Below are 14,386 nucleotides of genomic sequence, written 5' to 3'. Positions count from 1 at the left end.
ACATGGTAGCCTGGAGTTGCAGTATTTGTTTGGGGCTGGGCTCCCTCCTTACTCGGCAAAGGAGGATTAGACTTGTCGGCAGCGTGTGCACCGACTGAGCCGGCGCTTCTCTTCGCCACTACACACTCTAGCAATCAGGCAAGCTGCCAAACAAACAGATGAAGTCAACAGAGAGATGCTTCCTTGTGTCTTCTGAGATGTGACTGCAACAGATGCAATGCTGACACCAGCGCTTGACACACTGTGACAACCCACTGTGTCTACACAGCCAGCTCCACTTTGACTTATTTTGAAAAAAAAAAAAAAAAGGAGGCAGGGAGGGAGTGGGGAATGACACTGTGCACATGATCACACACAAGATAATGTTTGTCAGCAGCAACAGCAGTGTCACTATGTAAGAGAGACAAAGACTGACAACAGGGGTTGATTTCACGGTGCACTTACGTTGCATGTACAGTCTTCAAAAGATTACCATACGTCGAGGAGGGACCCTTCAAGTATAGGCTTTAATCTGTTTGTGTTTTATCCAGAAGCTGAACTGTGACCATTACACACTACCGAGGCCAAATTCATATTATTTAAATGAAAATTTAACTTTTTTCCCCCCTTTCAACTGTATCTCTACATTTGGCACCCAGTCCGGCAGGCTGAAAGCACTGCATGCTGGTTAATGGAGTTGTTGGCTTTGAGCAGCTCTAGAGGATGGAGTGAGGGAGTATCTGTATCCAGGTAATTACAGTCTAAGGGGGCACAGAGGTCCTCTGTGATTACACATCAGGCCTGTAATGGATTCAACACTTATAGACATAGAGAGAGGGAGGGAGCGAGACAGAGACACACATTCCTTACCTTCCTATCGTGAAGGCAAGGGACGGGCGGGTGAGAGCTGGCAAGGTGGGGCGGGGTAGGTAGGTATATCTGCAAGATGGATTACGTGGGGTTTGCCGAGTTCAACATTGACACAGATTCATCGTAAATCATTATGCTGGGGACCCTGAGTGATTTCTGCATTAGGAGCAGAAAATGGAGTTCATCCAGTCAATGAGGGAGGGCATATTTCACATCAATCACCTCCACACTCTCATGTTACCAAGGCTTAAATCTCACTTATATTGTTACCAATAGGGTTCAATGGCTATGATGGCAATCAGCAAGAATCTGCACTAACAATACCCTGCTGACTATAGAGAGGACACAGCACAGGACTCTGCTCCCATTTATGTGAAGAAAATTATATTTGAATTGAAATGGAGAAAGATAAAAGATAAAGTTGGAGCTAAAAAGGTTGTTGCGATTATTATTCTGTTGCATATTTACAGTTTTCAACTTTTGACACATGTTGTCCATCTTTGTGGTTGATTTACCACAGCTATTTTGTCTATTTTCTTTAGGTATGCAAATGGGAGTTTAATACTGAGGCTGACAGAGATCCAACCCACAATCTCATACAGGTACTTGGATAAAATAAAATATTGAATGGCAAGAACAACTGGAAAGCTTGACGACAGTGACTTGAAGGACAATCTGGCAACCGAATGAGCAATGGGAGGAATGACTTGCAATGTTTGCCACACAAAACATAGACAGGAAGTACTAAAACAAATTGGGAAACATGAAGGTAAGTAAGAAAGGCTGTGTGCCAGTACCTGTACAGAAAAAAAACACCATCCCATTACATCATAATTGAAAAGGCAGATGACAGAAAACACCACAGTGCCTTGCCAGGTTTGGTCACATTTTGAGTTATAAGCTACAGATGCTCCAAGAGGGTCAAATTTCAAGTAAAATGTCAATGGTGGAGTAGTTGGTACTCTTGCCTTACAGCAAGATGGTTCAAATCCACTAACCAGCTGGGGCTTTTCTGTGTGGAATTTTCATGTTCTCCCTGTCTGCATAGATCCTTTCTGGGTACTCTTGCTTCCTGCCACAATGGGGCTAGATTAATTGGGGGTTATAAATTGGTCATAGGTGCAGGTGACCTATATACTTTCTAGTTTTTCAACAATCCTGACTCTTCTTTTACCCAAATTTCTTTTCATGCGGTGCAAATGTTTTGAGTGGGTGGAAGGTCTTATCTTGGTGAAATATGCAAGGCCTGACCTTGAAAAAGATGTGATCTGGATGGGAGCTGTGAGGTAGTGTAGACCAAGTGGCAAGGAAGGTGATAAGTAGACAGCAACGGCATCAGTTTCTTTTAAGTGTACTTTATTTCTGGCATCTCCATCATACCATTTTAAAGCCTGGTAGGTAAAATCTCACTTGCTGTATACAGGACTTTACACACACTTGAACCTCATTAGTCTCTACTATTGAAAAATGGGTTAGACCAAACAATACGATTCTAAACAAAAACCCTATATAAACAGGAGGTACTGGGGCAGCCCCTCCCACACACCTGTTTTAGATATAGGACCTGAACAAATTGACAAACATGGTAAATATAACCAAAGCAACATAAGCAAACATAATTTATTAGAAATTTACCTGTGAACAGAAGAAAATTCAAATGACTTGTTGATTAGTGGTATTTGCTTTAAAAACATATGCATAGATGTAATGGATGCTACCACAACTAGTGCTACCACAAACCAACCCAGGATAGTATGTAAAGCAAAGTTAGTATTATGGCCAACTGTACAAAAAAAGATGAATTTAGATAAATTATCAATATGGTTAAGGGACAAGTGGTAACTGAGTTTAAGTGTAACCACTTTGTCACAGGATCATATGTCGGTCTAAAACCTGTATATACTTTCAAGCTTTAACTAACAAATCATTCATCTTTTTGTTTATGTTTTTCATAAAAACTTCAAATTTTGAATATATCATTGTACCCAGTCATGTTTGTAACATGTTAGCAGTTAAACTAATTGGCTGCAGAGTGTTCCTCCAGCTGTTTGTTTTTAGTGGCATTTACTTTTTTACCAACATTTTTGAGATATGTTACCACCATCAAACTCAAAATGACCCTATTAATTTATTTAAATTATCAATTTTCTCAGTTTAAACATATGATATGAATAAGATACAGATTTGTGAAATTTGGAAATCACTGGATTCTGTTTTTATTTCCAAACAAACCAAATTCATTTACAAAAATAAGGAAAATAAAACACAAACCAACAATAAGTGTCTCAATAACTGGGTCATCATGTCACAGCTTCAGCTTGCCTTGGCAATGATTCTCCAAGTCTCTGGAAGTCTGCTGCAGGAATGGAACACAATTCCTTCAAAATACATTCCCTCATCTGCTTTTCAGATGATGGTTTCAGAGAGCACTATCTGCACCGCTTGAGTGCAAAGACCTGAGAATTTGCCACCACTGTCATAGTGTTTAAACCATTCAGTGACATTTCACTCCCTTTGGATGGGAGTACTGTCATCCTGGAAGAAGAGACACTAATGAAAGCAATCTTGTGAGAACCAAAATGTTTTGACTTTTACTTGAATTTCTCATGACTCTATTACATATGCAAAAATATGTTCATTTTTTAAATAAAATTGTATATATTTTTTATTATGCCAACATATATATTTGAAAAAATATATATTTTACGTGATTACTCACTTTTTCCTAACTTTATTTTTGGGGACACATGTTCAGGGAGGGCCTTGTTCTCCTCTCCGCCGCCAAGAGTAGCAAAGGCAGAGAAGAGTGGCTTCTCTGGCTGTGGTGGCGCAGGAATGCGGATATGATGAAAATGTTTTAGACGCAGCTTTCCTCAGTAAACTACCGCCACTGAGCGTCGAGGGCGTCGCGAGGATTATTATTCATGTTTTTTTGCACGTCAACAACATCTGGACCGAGCAGAGACCCGGTTACACTGCCAACTATACTTACGGAAAAGTTTTTGGACTCGAAGCTACTCCTTCACCCAGTTTCCTTTCTCTTCCTAACGTCTCGGGAAACGAGTTGGAGGAAGCGAGGATGGGAATAAATCACTTCTGAAGCACCGGAGTTGTCATGTTTGAAAGGTAAATTGTCCTTCGTGTCGCCTTTTGCCGTAAATAACGCTTAGAACAATTAAAGCGTTTATATATATATATATATATATATATATATACCTATAGAAAATGGTGTGTATGTGAATAAATGAACGCCATGTGAAGTTTTGCAGTAAGTTTATGTTTAAAAAAAAAACGACAAAAAGGGAAATTTCGACTAAGACTTTCTGGAGCGCGACGTCACTTTTCTCGCTGCGTGAATAAGTTGGCGACCTGCGCGTTTGTTTAAAACATTTTTTATTTGTGTCTTCAAGCCTGTGCTGATGATGAGGCGTTGGTTTTCACAGCATTGAAGGCTGAGGACAGGGAGAAACTACTTCTGCTGTTTTGTTTCCCCCCAAAAGACGACTGTCTCATGTCCAAGGAGACTGTCCTTCATCCGGATGGGCTGGCAGAGCCAGCGAAGGGCCCAGGGCAGGAGACAAGTCCCCTGCTGTCAGCCACACACGGTAAGAAAACACAGGATGGACCTAAAGTGAAAACCGATTGATTTAGAAACGTACAATTTCAGTTACATAAGTCAGGTGTATTTATCCTTGAGAGGGTTTGGGAGGATGAGAGAGGTGCTTTTGTAAGATCTAATTAGCTTTTTGTCAGAATATGTTGGCTCTGTACTGGTTCAGATCCACCAATCACATTTAAAATGAACCTTTTACCCACATTCAAGCCAAGCTTACCCACTTAAAACATCCAATCCAAAGGAAAAAAAAAAAAGGGAAAAAAAACTCCTATATAACACCAGCCTCTGGTGTACATGTTTATGGAGGGTTTTTTTTTTTTTCAATCCTAGCTGCCAGCATACCAGTAATGAAAGTGAGCTCTAAATATAGTGTCATACTCAGTCAGAAACTCACGCTAAAAAGCAAATCCTAAAGACAAGCCAGTGGGTGTGTGCTACAGATGATTGGCATATCAGGATTTTTCAGTCTGCTCTGGACAATCACAGACTTGCTTTCTACATTATATTCATGTGACTTTTGGTGTGCATCAGTATCTCTGCTCCAGCTTTAAGCTCGATAGTGTTTGTGGGTTTTTTTTGTTTTTTCCCCCCCAATAAAGTCTGCAGAAACGCCCTAGTGACTATTAACAGCAACCACAGCCAATTATAGTTTTTAATTAACTTTCTAGTTGCCCCTAAGATTATCACATGTAAAATAAGCTTACCCCCCCACACCCCCTTTTCATTTTTCTTCAAACAAGCAATGAACCATTAACCATCCTATTTATACCAAGCATCATTATGGCACTGTCAGAAAATAGCAAAGTAGGACAAAGTAAGCAATCACTGGGGCTGTTGGGTTGTGAATGGATTTTTTTTTTTTTTTTTTGCTGGACCTTCAAAGGCACTTGGAGTTAGGACTAGATTTCCCCTCCCCGGGGACTGCGGATGTACAGAGAATAGAGCAATTTATTTCTAACTGTGATCACTAAATACTGCGATGCATCACACAGAACTGCTGCTAACGTCACCGCTGCTACCATACATTAGCCCCCCCGAGCTGAGATATGTGCCATATCTGTCTGGGCAGAGTTTCTGGCCCGCACTCATCTGTTACGCTGCCCCATCCATCACTTGCTTACAAACACAGGGTGTTGTATGGGAGCAAGGCTTCTGTAAATGTGATTCTTTTTTTTTAGGTTTGTTGAATCAATCTTCACCGAGCTGAAGGCTCGAGCTCCACGACGGCACTGAAAAACTTTCAGTTTTAAGGGGAAAAAATCCCCCAAAACTATGGCCTATGAGTAGGCATCTGGCTCCAAACCAGTGAATAAAGTCATTGTGGAAGGTTTATTTACCGAACAAAGCAGCAGTGTGCAGTGAGCGAAGCCTGAGCGAGCCTTGAAGTCAAGAGGCCAGAAGAAACGGGTTAGGCAGATGAGTGAAGCTGTCTCTCGTGCATTTGCGCATCTATCAGGCTGTAAGATTTTTTTTCTCTTCTTCTTCTTCTTTTTGCCAACATACTTTTTCCAATTTAGATGAATGCAGCCTTTTATGGCAGTTAAAAAGCTTGGCAGGTAGAGCACGCCCGGGAGCAAAAGGAGAGAAAATGAGATCCAGAGCTCTGGCAAGGCCTTTACCTGAACCGCCCCTCAATGTTGTGCAGTTTGCCAGTGGCCTGTTTTTTCTGGCAAAAACATGCTGAGCGGCCTCCGCACCTCTGGATCATCCAGCTGTCCCTGATATTCTGTCCTCCGTGGCCAACTCTACACTTAAAGTTTACATCTGTTTTTTTTTATTTTGTTTTATTTTATTTTAAAGGAATGAACAGCTGAGTCCTTAATAGCATGAAATTAAACTAAGCGACCCCGTCTTGTCGGTCACCATGCAGCACAGTACTTAGTTTGCGCAACTCTCCATGTGGCGGGTTTTTCTTCATCAGCTCTGTTTGACGTTAAATTCTTGTGACCCTAGATGCTCGTGACAATGAATCATCAGGGAGAATATCATCTCCCAGGAAACCAGCCGCCGAAGGACCGAGTCACGTGATGGAGGAGAAGCCTAATTATTGCGAGCCTGTAAGAAGTAAGTTTTAACGACCTGGGAAAAGCTGTGGGCGGGCAGCGGGGCATCTTGCTGTTATTTTTAATGATAAACAACAATGCACCGTTTAATTGTAGAGAGTGGAAATAACAAACACGTTCTGCCTGCAACAGTCACAACGGTTCTGTTTACCATTTATTTAACATTAAAGCGGCTGTAATCTCGTCCTTTTTTCTATCATCACAACCGCTATATGGATAGTTGTTGTTATGGCAGTTGCACAGTGTGTGAGGCAGGGGTCAGTTGGCCAACTAAAATATTAGCTTCAGTGTTTCCAATTAAAGTAATGTCAAGATAGCACCAAGCTCTCTTGGTAAGCGTGGTAACATGCAGGCGCTCTTATTCTGCCATAATGACCAAGACTTGGCTCATTTCGTCATTTTTTTACTTCTCTTTCCAAACCCTCAGCGCTGTGTTTTGGAAGTGGGGAAATCCTGTTTGTGGTTCTGGCACTAGCTGTCTTTACACTCTGATTGAATGTTAGCCACAGTGTTTTTTAGCCTGCACCAATCATTCACCTATTGAAGAAGACTTGTGCCAGCAGCTAGAGGCACTTTTCTGTTGAAGAAATGTTCACCAGGATTACATGAGTATATTGTTCCTCCCTGCGATCCATCATACCATTAGCAGGTGTTTTAGATTTTCAAAAGATGTCTTTTTTTCTGGATGGTTCTAATTTTTTATTTATTTTTTCCTTTGGGGAAACTTTGTGTGCCTGTATTGTAACTCTGAGTTAATCACATTGTTTTATGCAAATGCAGTGCACGGTGAGGTTTTACAAAACAATTATTTGACATTGAACTTCTTGAGTCTAATTAAACCAAGATGCACTTTAGTTCAGCAATTTGAATTGATATTGAAATATGGATTGCAGGTCACAAAATGAAACGGGCTAAAAGCTTTGTGTGCCTTCGTGTGTGTTTCATTGTTCCTAAGAAGAGTGAGATGTGTCAACATAGGCTAATAGCACCTGATTGCTTCCATCCATGTAAGTGCCTAGCAATAATAAGGATTGTTTTTTTTTATCTTCATTTGACACAGTTCTTGACAACAGTTCCTTTGTTTCTTGGTTGTTAACTTTTCCAGGGTGCCTTTTCCTGCCTTTTCTGGTATTAAGCTTAATGACTTGCCAGTGGCTTGTTTACTGAAGTAGCATGGAAAAGAGATAATAATAAAAAAGAAAATTCTGTCAAGAGGTCTCTCTAGCTTGGCAGGTGTGCGGAGTATTGCACTTTTAGAGGGAGGCATGCTCTGCTTTCATCTCAGCAGATAAGCCCCTGTGACAACAGTTTTGCGTTGTAATTGATGTCGCTCCCCTTAACATCCACACCGATTCTTTTTTTCTGCTACACACACACACACACACACACACACACACACATAAACACACAGAGGCTGGTAAAGAAGTTTTCCTGTTTTTCATTTGAAAGATCAAAGCCTGATTATAGTATTTATAATACAATAAAAACACTTAGTTTGTCTAGTTTGAATAGTTTGTCTTCAACTCTGTCCTGCAATAGAATACTTTGAGAATATTCCAGAGATTTCCCAATGAAACAGGAAATTCTAAACACCTAGATGTTGCTAAAATATTGAAAAGTGACAATTATAAGTAGGAATGTTAGTTCTTGTAGAGAACCGGTCCCAAGTACTTCAATTCCTTGGAATTGTTAGTGTGCTTGTCCGTCGAGCCCACTTATTGGTTCCATTTGCACTTGCACCACAATCAGCTGATTTCAGTTTGTGTGCCAGAGGAGAAAAATAATAGCACAGTCTACAGCCTGGATATGTACATTACCTTTATTTATTTTTTATTGCACAACAGTACGAGAGCGTAACGGTAAAATGCAAACTGCATCCAGAACAGAAACAACTTCAGGTCTTTGCAAGCCCCTGCACAGACGGTATGCTAACAAGCTAGCAAAGGAAATCATACTTTCTGATAAACAGGATAATTCAATTTTAAGATAAGATAAGATAACCTTTATTAGTCTCACACGTGGGAAATTTGTTTTGTCACAGCAGGAAGTGGACAGTGCAAAAGTTATGAGGCAAAAATTAGAATACAATAAGAATAAATACAGTACACAACTGTACAGAATAGAATAAAATAAAATAAAATACTATATACAGTAGAATAAAATAAAATAAATATACAATAAGATAAAAATAGAATACAAATACAAATACTATATACAACTGAGTAAAAATACAACGATGACAGAAAGGATTATTGCACTTAGTATTATTGCATATGTATGGATGTTTTATGAGAGTTTATTTACTGTCTGACATTCTCTGACAAAGTTGGATGCACTTCAAAGAAGTGTCTCACAGTGGCTAACACTAATAAAAGCAGTAGCTTGGCATCAGAAAAGTTCAGGATATCCTCAACAGCTCGCCTCAGTATCACTGTTACTAGTCAGAAATGAGCGCCATTAGATTAGTTAGACAAAGTTTTGCATCCGTTTTACAAAGTTTTACATTTGGGGTAACTCAAGTAAAACTGTAACATATCTCAAAATATTAAACTGACTTTGTCTTCTTCTTCTTCTTCTTCTAATAATGTATATTAACACAAAAAAAAATTAATTTTGGCTATACACTTATTCATAAGGGGCTGCCAGAGCTGGTAGCTGTGCATACTTGATTTGGCAGACTCAAGCGCTGGATGCATCTCCCAAGGAATATCTGTCTTCTTATGGGACCAAACTGGGGGTCTTTCACTGTTTAAGCGACCGCATGAACCATTCCACCATGGTTTCAGAAAGTACAATAATTTATTTTTATTTTTTTAAAGTACAATAAAACCATAAAATCAAACATGATATATAGGCATCAGTGTAGGGGATAAAATCACTTCCCAATTAATTTGTCTGATTTCTAAAAGCTTCTACAAATTGTTGAGTTTTCTAATTTCAGTAGTAACATTGAGCCTTTCAAAGAGTGGAGCTTACTGCATTATGAAGTTGAGCTATAGCTAAAAAGACATGTAAGATACCCAGGTTTGTAAATAAAGAAAATGAACTATAATCTTGGAGAACGTTTTTAAGTAGCTTTGTCTGTTTGTGGTCATCTAATAGTTGGAAAAATGATTTAGGGCTGCTTAACTTAACCTATTTATGTCATAGACTGGCAGTCTCGCTGTGGTTGTGTTTTGAGGGAACCAATCTGCTCGCTGGCAGGGGTAATTGAGAGCTCTCTTCACCACAGAAACAGGAAATCAATAAGAAATCATCTGCCCGCCTACATCTCAGTCCTGACTGTGTCCCAGGGCTGTCTGATTTTAAAGCTGTGTACAATTTGTGGATGGTGACTTATCACAACAAGAGGAAGCCCATTATATTGTTGTAATAACAGCAAAGATCCTATTTCAGTTATGATAACATTGTTTTGACAAGTGGTCTATTTAATCAGTGGGCCCCCTTAAAATGAGAAAGTAAACACAGTGGTGTTTCTGTATTTTTTAAATGTTCTCAGCAGAGCGCATTTAAAGGAAAGTGCAGTGAACACTGTTATGCCACGCGTTGTGCGAGGCGTAATAATTTACGATTGCAAACAAGATAAATTCCAGTCGCCGCTTAGATTGTAAACCATTGCGGCTTAGACAACAAAAGTACAATTCTGCCCCTCTTGTTAGACCTTTGTCAGCACACAGTTCCTCTGTGGCTCTGAAACCTGGGAGAGGAGGAAGAGTCATGTGTGGGAGACAGACATTCCTCAAGAGACTATTCTGGTTTTTCAAGCACCTGATATCTCTTGCAAACAGGGCCATGCCTCTCCAGCCCATGTCTGGAAATAAATTGCTACCACCCAGCACTAGTTTTAGGAGTTTAATCATCACATTATTCATAAGATTGTCAAATACTTTTTTTAATGCTTCTGCAGTTGATAAAGATGACCTTACCAGCATGTGAAGAACAGGTCTGTTTTTTTTTTTTTTTTTTTTAATCTCATGGAAATTCTGTAGTGAGAAAAGAAGGTCAAATAGCATGACTTTTTTTTTCTTTTTTTTTCTAAAGGAAGACATTAGTCTGGCCTTTGTGTGAATCTGTGATTTCACTCTTTAGTTGCACACTTTCAAGGTTATTACCTGTGTATCGAGTTGACCTTTTGGAAGTGGAGGTCACAAAGGGAAGCAACGGGAATTGTTTAACGTGGTCGTGTCATATACTTTCATTTGTCTTTGCAGAAAGGATTCAACAATTCAGAGTTATATATGAACTTATAAAGTTTTTAATATGAGATTTAAAGAAAAAAGGGGCGGCGAGGGCTTCCTCGAGGTGTTTTTGCTGGCCAATTGTTGAATCAACATTCTAAGATCATGTCACTTTGTTTCATTTGTCTTCCAAAGTGCTTTAAGTACTTTAAGACTTTTTTAACCTTGTGTCAATTCTCTTTTTCAAGAATGTTTTTTTTTTTAGGTATAGGAATTGCATTGTAATTGTTGTTATGCAAGATCCATATCTTTATTGCAATCCTCGCAGCCCCGTCTGCAGAAATAATGTGTCTAAAGCATAGACCTATTATAAACTGAACTGTAATTTTCAAGTGATTACTTACCAGTGGGTCATGGAATCAAAAACTGTATAAATAGGGTGAAATGCTAGTGTAGGGGTTGATTAAAATGGTCATTGTAATTCTACCTCTGTTGTAATTATTTTCTCATTGTCTTGGTGCAGATAGATTTCATATGGGAAATTTCAAGTGTGTTAATTAGCATATTTTACCCAAAGTGCCCGAGACTATTCGCTGTTAATTTTTTATTTTTTTTGAAGATATTCAAAATACTTGAGCCAGATGATTAGATATGCATACCTCCATTTGTGGACCGCAGTCTTTTAAGTGCACGTTAGCTGCAAGACAACATGTATGGATTTTGATTGAGGAGACTGCGTAGAATTTTTTTAAATTCAGAGTAATTTTTTTTTTAAGTCATTTTAACACTTTTAGTGTACTCGTAAGAAATATAAATAGTTTTTGATTTGTTACTTTTGAGGACACATTTCAGAAGCTGAAAGTTACACTGTTACTAGCACAGGTTTTGGAGTAAGGGTCAGAGGTTTGTTTTTCCACATGTCTATAACATGTCATGGGGTTAAGAAGCAACACTGTTGTATAGAAACACACAAAAGGCCCTAAAAGAAACATACGTGTCAACCAAATCCATTACATTTTAGACTTTGTAGAAAACAATCCAATTGTGTTTTATCTATGTATATATTTTAATGCAAAGAACTGATTTGTAACACTTGCACACTCACGTGATTGCTAGGAAAACTTTAGGATTAGTATGTTGCCCAAGGATGCCATTGACTTTCTGATTGGTAGACGACCCACTCTGTCTCTTGAGCCAATCTTTGCACTCTTACGCAATAACCTGAAAGTACTTTTATGCTATAACACAATAGTACAACGATTTTTAGGTCACTTCAGCAGATTAGTGGTTCACAAAGTGGGCTTTGGGGATCTGCAGGGTTCTGGAAGAAAATTTGCAAGAAAATATATCCTGCAGTATTAACAATATTGCATAATATCCACACCCTAAGAAAGTTTATACCTATTTAATAAGCATAATGTGAACATTACTCCCACCCTCGTTGGTTTTGGGTTAATACTGATATGACTGTAAACTCTTTGAGAACCCTTGAGATAGAGCTGGGCGATATGAGATTTTTTCATATCACGATATGTTTTTTTCATTTCAGTCGATAACGATATCTATCACGATATAAGCCAAATAACTATATTTGTAAGATTTAAATGTGCCGTTGCTCACAAGTAAAATGTGAAATAATCAGCAGCTTGTTTTGATTTAAATATTTATTTCTCATAATAAGTTCAACAGGGTAGATGTACTTAAGGAACATGAGACTTTTTCAGATAAATAAAGGCAAATATTGCAAACTACACAAAAGGCAGCCGCTAAAGCGTTTAAGTTTCAAAATAGAACAAACGAAACAGACTACTAAATTGTCAATTCCACTATTCCACTTAGAAACAAAATATTAATTCTAAAAATAAATCTTAGTTTGTTTTACAGAAGAACAGACAAAACTGACTAACTTTTGTCAATATCAAATAAACTGAGAACTAAAAGGAAATTCTCAATCTCTCCTTGTTGTATAGCTGAGCTTTTCAAACAGTTTTAACAGTTACTTTAGTCTGACAAAAGCCGAATGACGAATTAGCGCTTCCAGTCAGAGACTGAGGCTACGTCCACACGTACACGGGTATTTTTGAAAACTGAGATTTTCCGTTTTCGTTTTAAAAAAGAATCCCGTCCACACATAAAGGCAGAAATGAAGGAAAACGCTGCTATGAACATGCCAAAGCAGCAGGTGGCGCTAGATTCCTAACCGTGCAGAAATGTTGGCCAATCAGAAGTCTAGAAGCCTCGGTGGGAAAAAGTAAACAAAGCTGGGGCATAGAAGCAGAACCGAGTCGTATGTGTGGAGGGACAGTAACTGTGTGTATATGTAAGCATTTAAACACTGCAGAGAGTAGAATTAACAGTAACAGTATTGTAGAAATTCATTTCACCGAAACAATAACGTGGCGCACAGTGTGACGCATGCACCAGTTTATTGTATTTCCAGACTTGTTTTCGGCACAATTTACAGTGCGCGCTACTCTGTTTTTTTGTCAGACTTGAAATAGCCGAAATACCTTCACACTACGGAACTTCTATGGCTCTTCCGTTCGACAATCTCTCCGGCATTGGAACCATTATCTGTTTTCTCTTCGGTCACGCTCGGTTGATTTTTCTAGTCGGCACACTCATTTCCTCCATTACCCGCTGGCTCCATTACCCGCTGGCTGCTTCCCAAACAAACACATGTGCGGCTTGGCACTTGTGCTGTACGTAACAAGTCACGCGACGTGACGCTGCGGCCGTGATTGGTTTGGCTCTGCGCTACTTAATTTGGCTGACCTTTTTTTTTTTGAGGACAAGAGCGGCGAGGTCTATCGCGATAGCTTAATTTCTCTATCGAGTAAAAGTTATATCGCGATACATATTGTTATCGTTCTATCGCCCAGCTCTACCTTGAGAGCGATGTCTAAACGGTGGCAAATATTTAACGATCACCACAATAATGTCTAAAAATCTATAAATATGCTCAAAGCTTAGACTGACATTAATCTCAATCTTCTGAACAGATGCTTTACAAACACTAAGAAATGTGTGCACCTTTTCCTGTGTGACCCTCAAACTCACTAACTAAACCTGCTCTTAGTCATCGAAACTTTGAGAAAGTTTTAGTATAAAGGATTTCAAACGTAACTACTGAAAAAGAAATTCATTGTGCTACAACTGCATAGGAGCTCTGTTCTTTGGTAGTGCTGTAACACAGGAAATAAACCTGGCTTTCTGTGTTTTGTCTACCTTATTGTTTTGTTTTTTTTACCCGTTTAGCACAGATATGGCAAGGTAGCTGGACTGTTTGGACCATGTTTACCAGCTCCTTAACCAGTGCCACACATGACAGCATGAATGCATTTCAGAAGCTCCTCACACACACACACAGGGGGAGAGAAAAAAATCAGATAGCACAGGGGGGATTACTTGGCCTCTAACAGGGTTTTGGCTCCAACATTAAGGTTAAAACCCTTTTCTATTACTGAGATCTCTGCTGATGTTGCCCTTGCTAGCCCTGAACCCCTCGAGCTTCCAACTCCTTGCCCCGTTCGTGTTTGCAGGTTCAGTGCCTTTCTACGAGGTCATTGTGTCAGGCCCCCCTGATCAGTGGAGGGTGACCGGGGACCCGGCGGCTGGCTCCCGTCCAGAAGCACAGACAACCACAGCTGACACAACCCCCTTCACCCCACACTTCTCTT

At 39.4% G+C, this 14,386-nt stretch overlaps 1 protein-coding gene across 3 annotated transcripts in view; it reads left to right on the top strand.

Moving 5' to 3' along the window:
* Positions 1-1,424: 1,424 nt before the first annotated feature.
* The window catches only part of mdfic (MyoD family inhibitor domain containing), a 29,340-nt gene continuing 16,378 nt past the window's right edge, over positions 1,425-14,386 (top strand). The window contains exons 1-4 of one of the 3 annotated variants that reach the window (XM_085251798.1): positions 1,425-1,618; positions 3,605-3,975; positions 4,350-4,454; positions 6,419-6,529. In XM_085251798.1, coding sequence (XP_085107924.1) covers positions 4,361-4,454; positions 6,419-6,529 — 205 coding nt within the window. In that variant the 5' untranslated portion in view covers positions 1,425-1,618; positions 3,605-3,975; positions 4,350-4,360. Of the gene's footprint in view, positions 1,619-3,604; positions 3,976-4,259; positions 4,455-6,418; positions 6,530-14,386 lie in introns of all 3 variants that reach the window. The other 2 variants (XM_085251797.1, XM_085251796.1) reach the window with 2 other exon arrangements.

Source organism: Mchenga conophoros, linkage group LG17 (genome assembly GCF_057382185.1).
Source record: "Mchenga conophoros isolate Kocher_MC1m ecotype Shallow Benthic linkage group LG17, M_conophoros_male_GT1.1, whole genome shotgun sequence".
Lineage (NCBI taxonomy): Eukaryota > Metazoa > Chordata > Actinopteri > Cichliformes > Cichlidae > Mchenga > Mchenga conophoros.
Note: the sequence above shows the minus strand (reverse complement) of the source record. Positions and strands in the feature narration are given on the sequence as shown.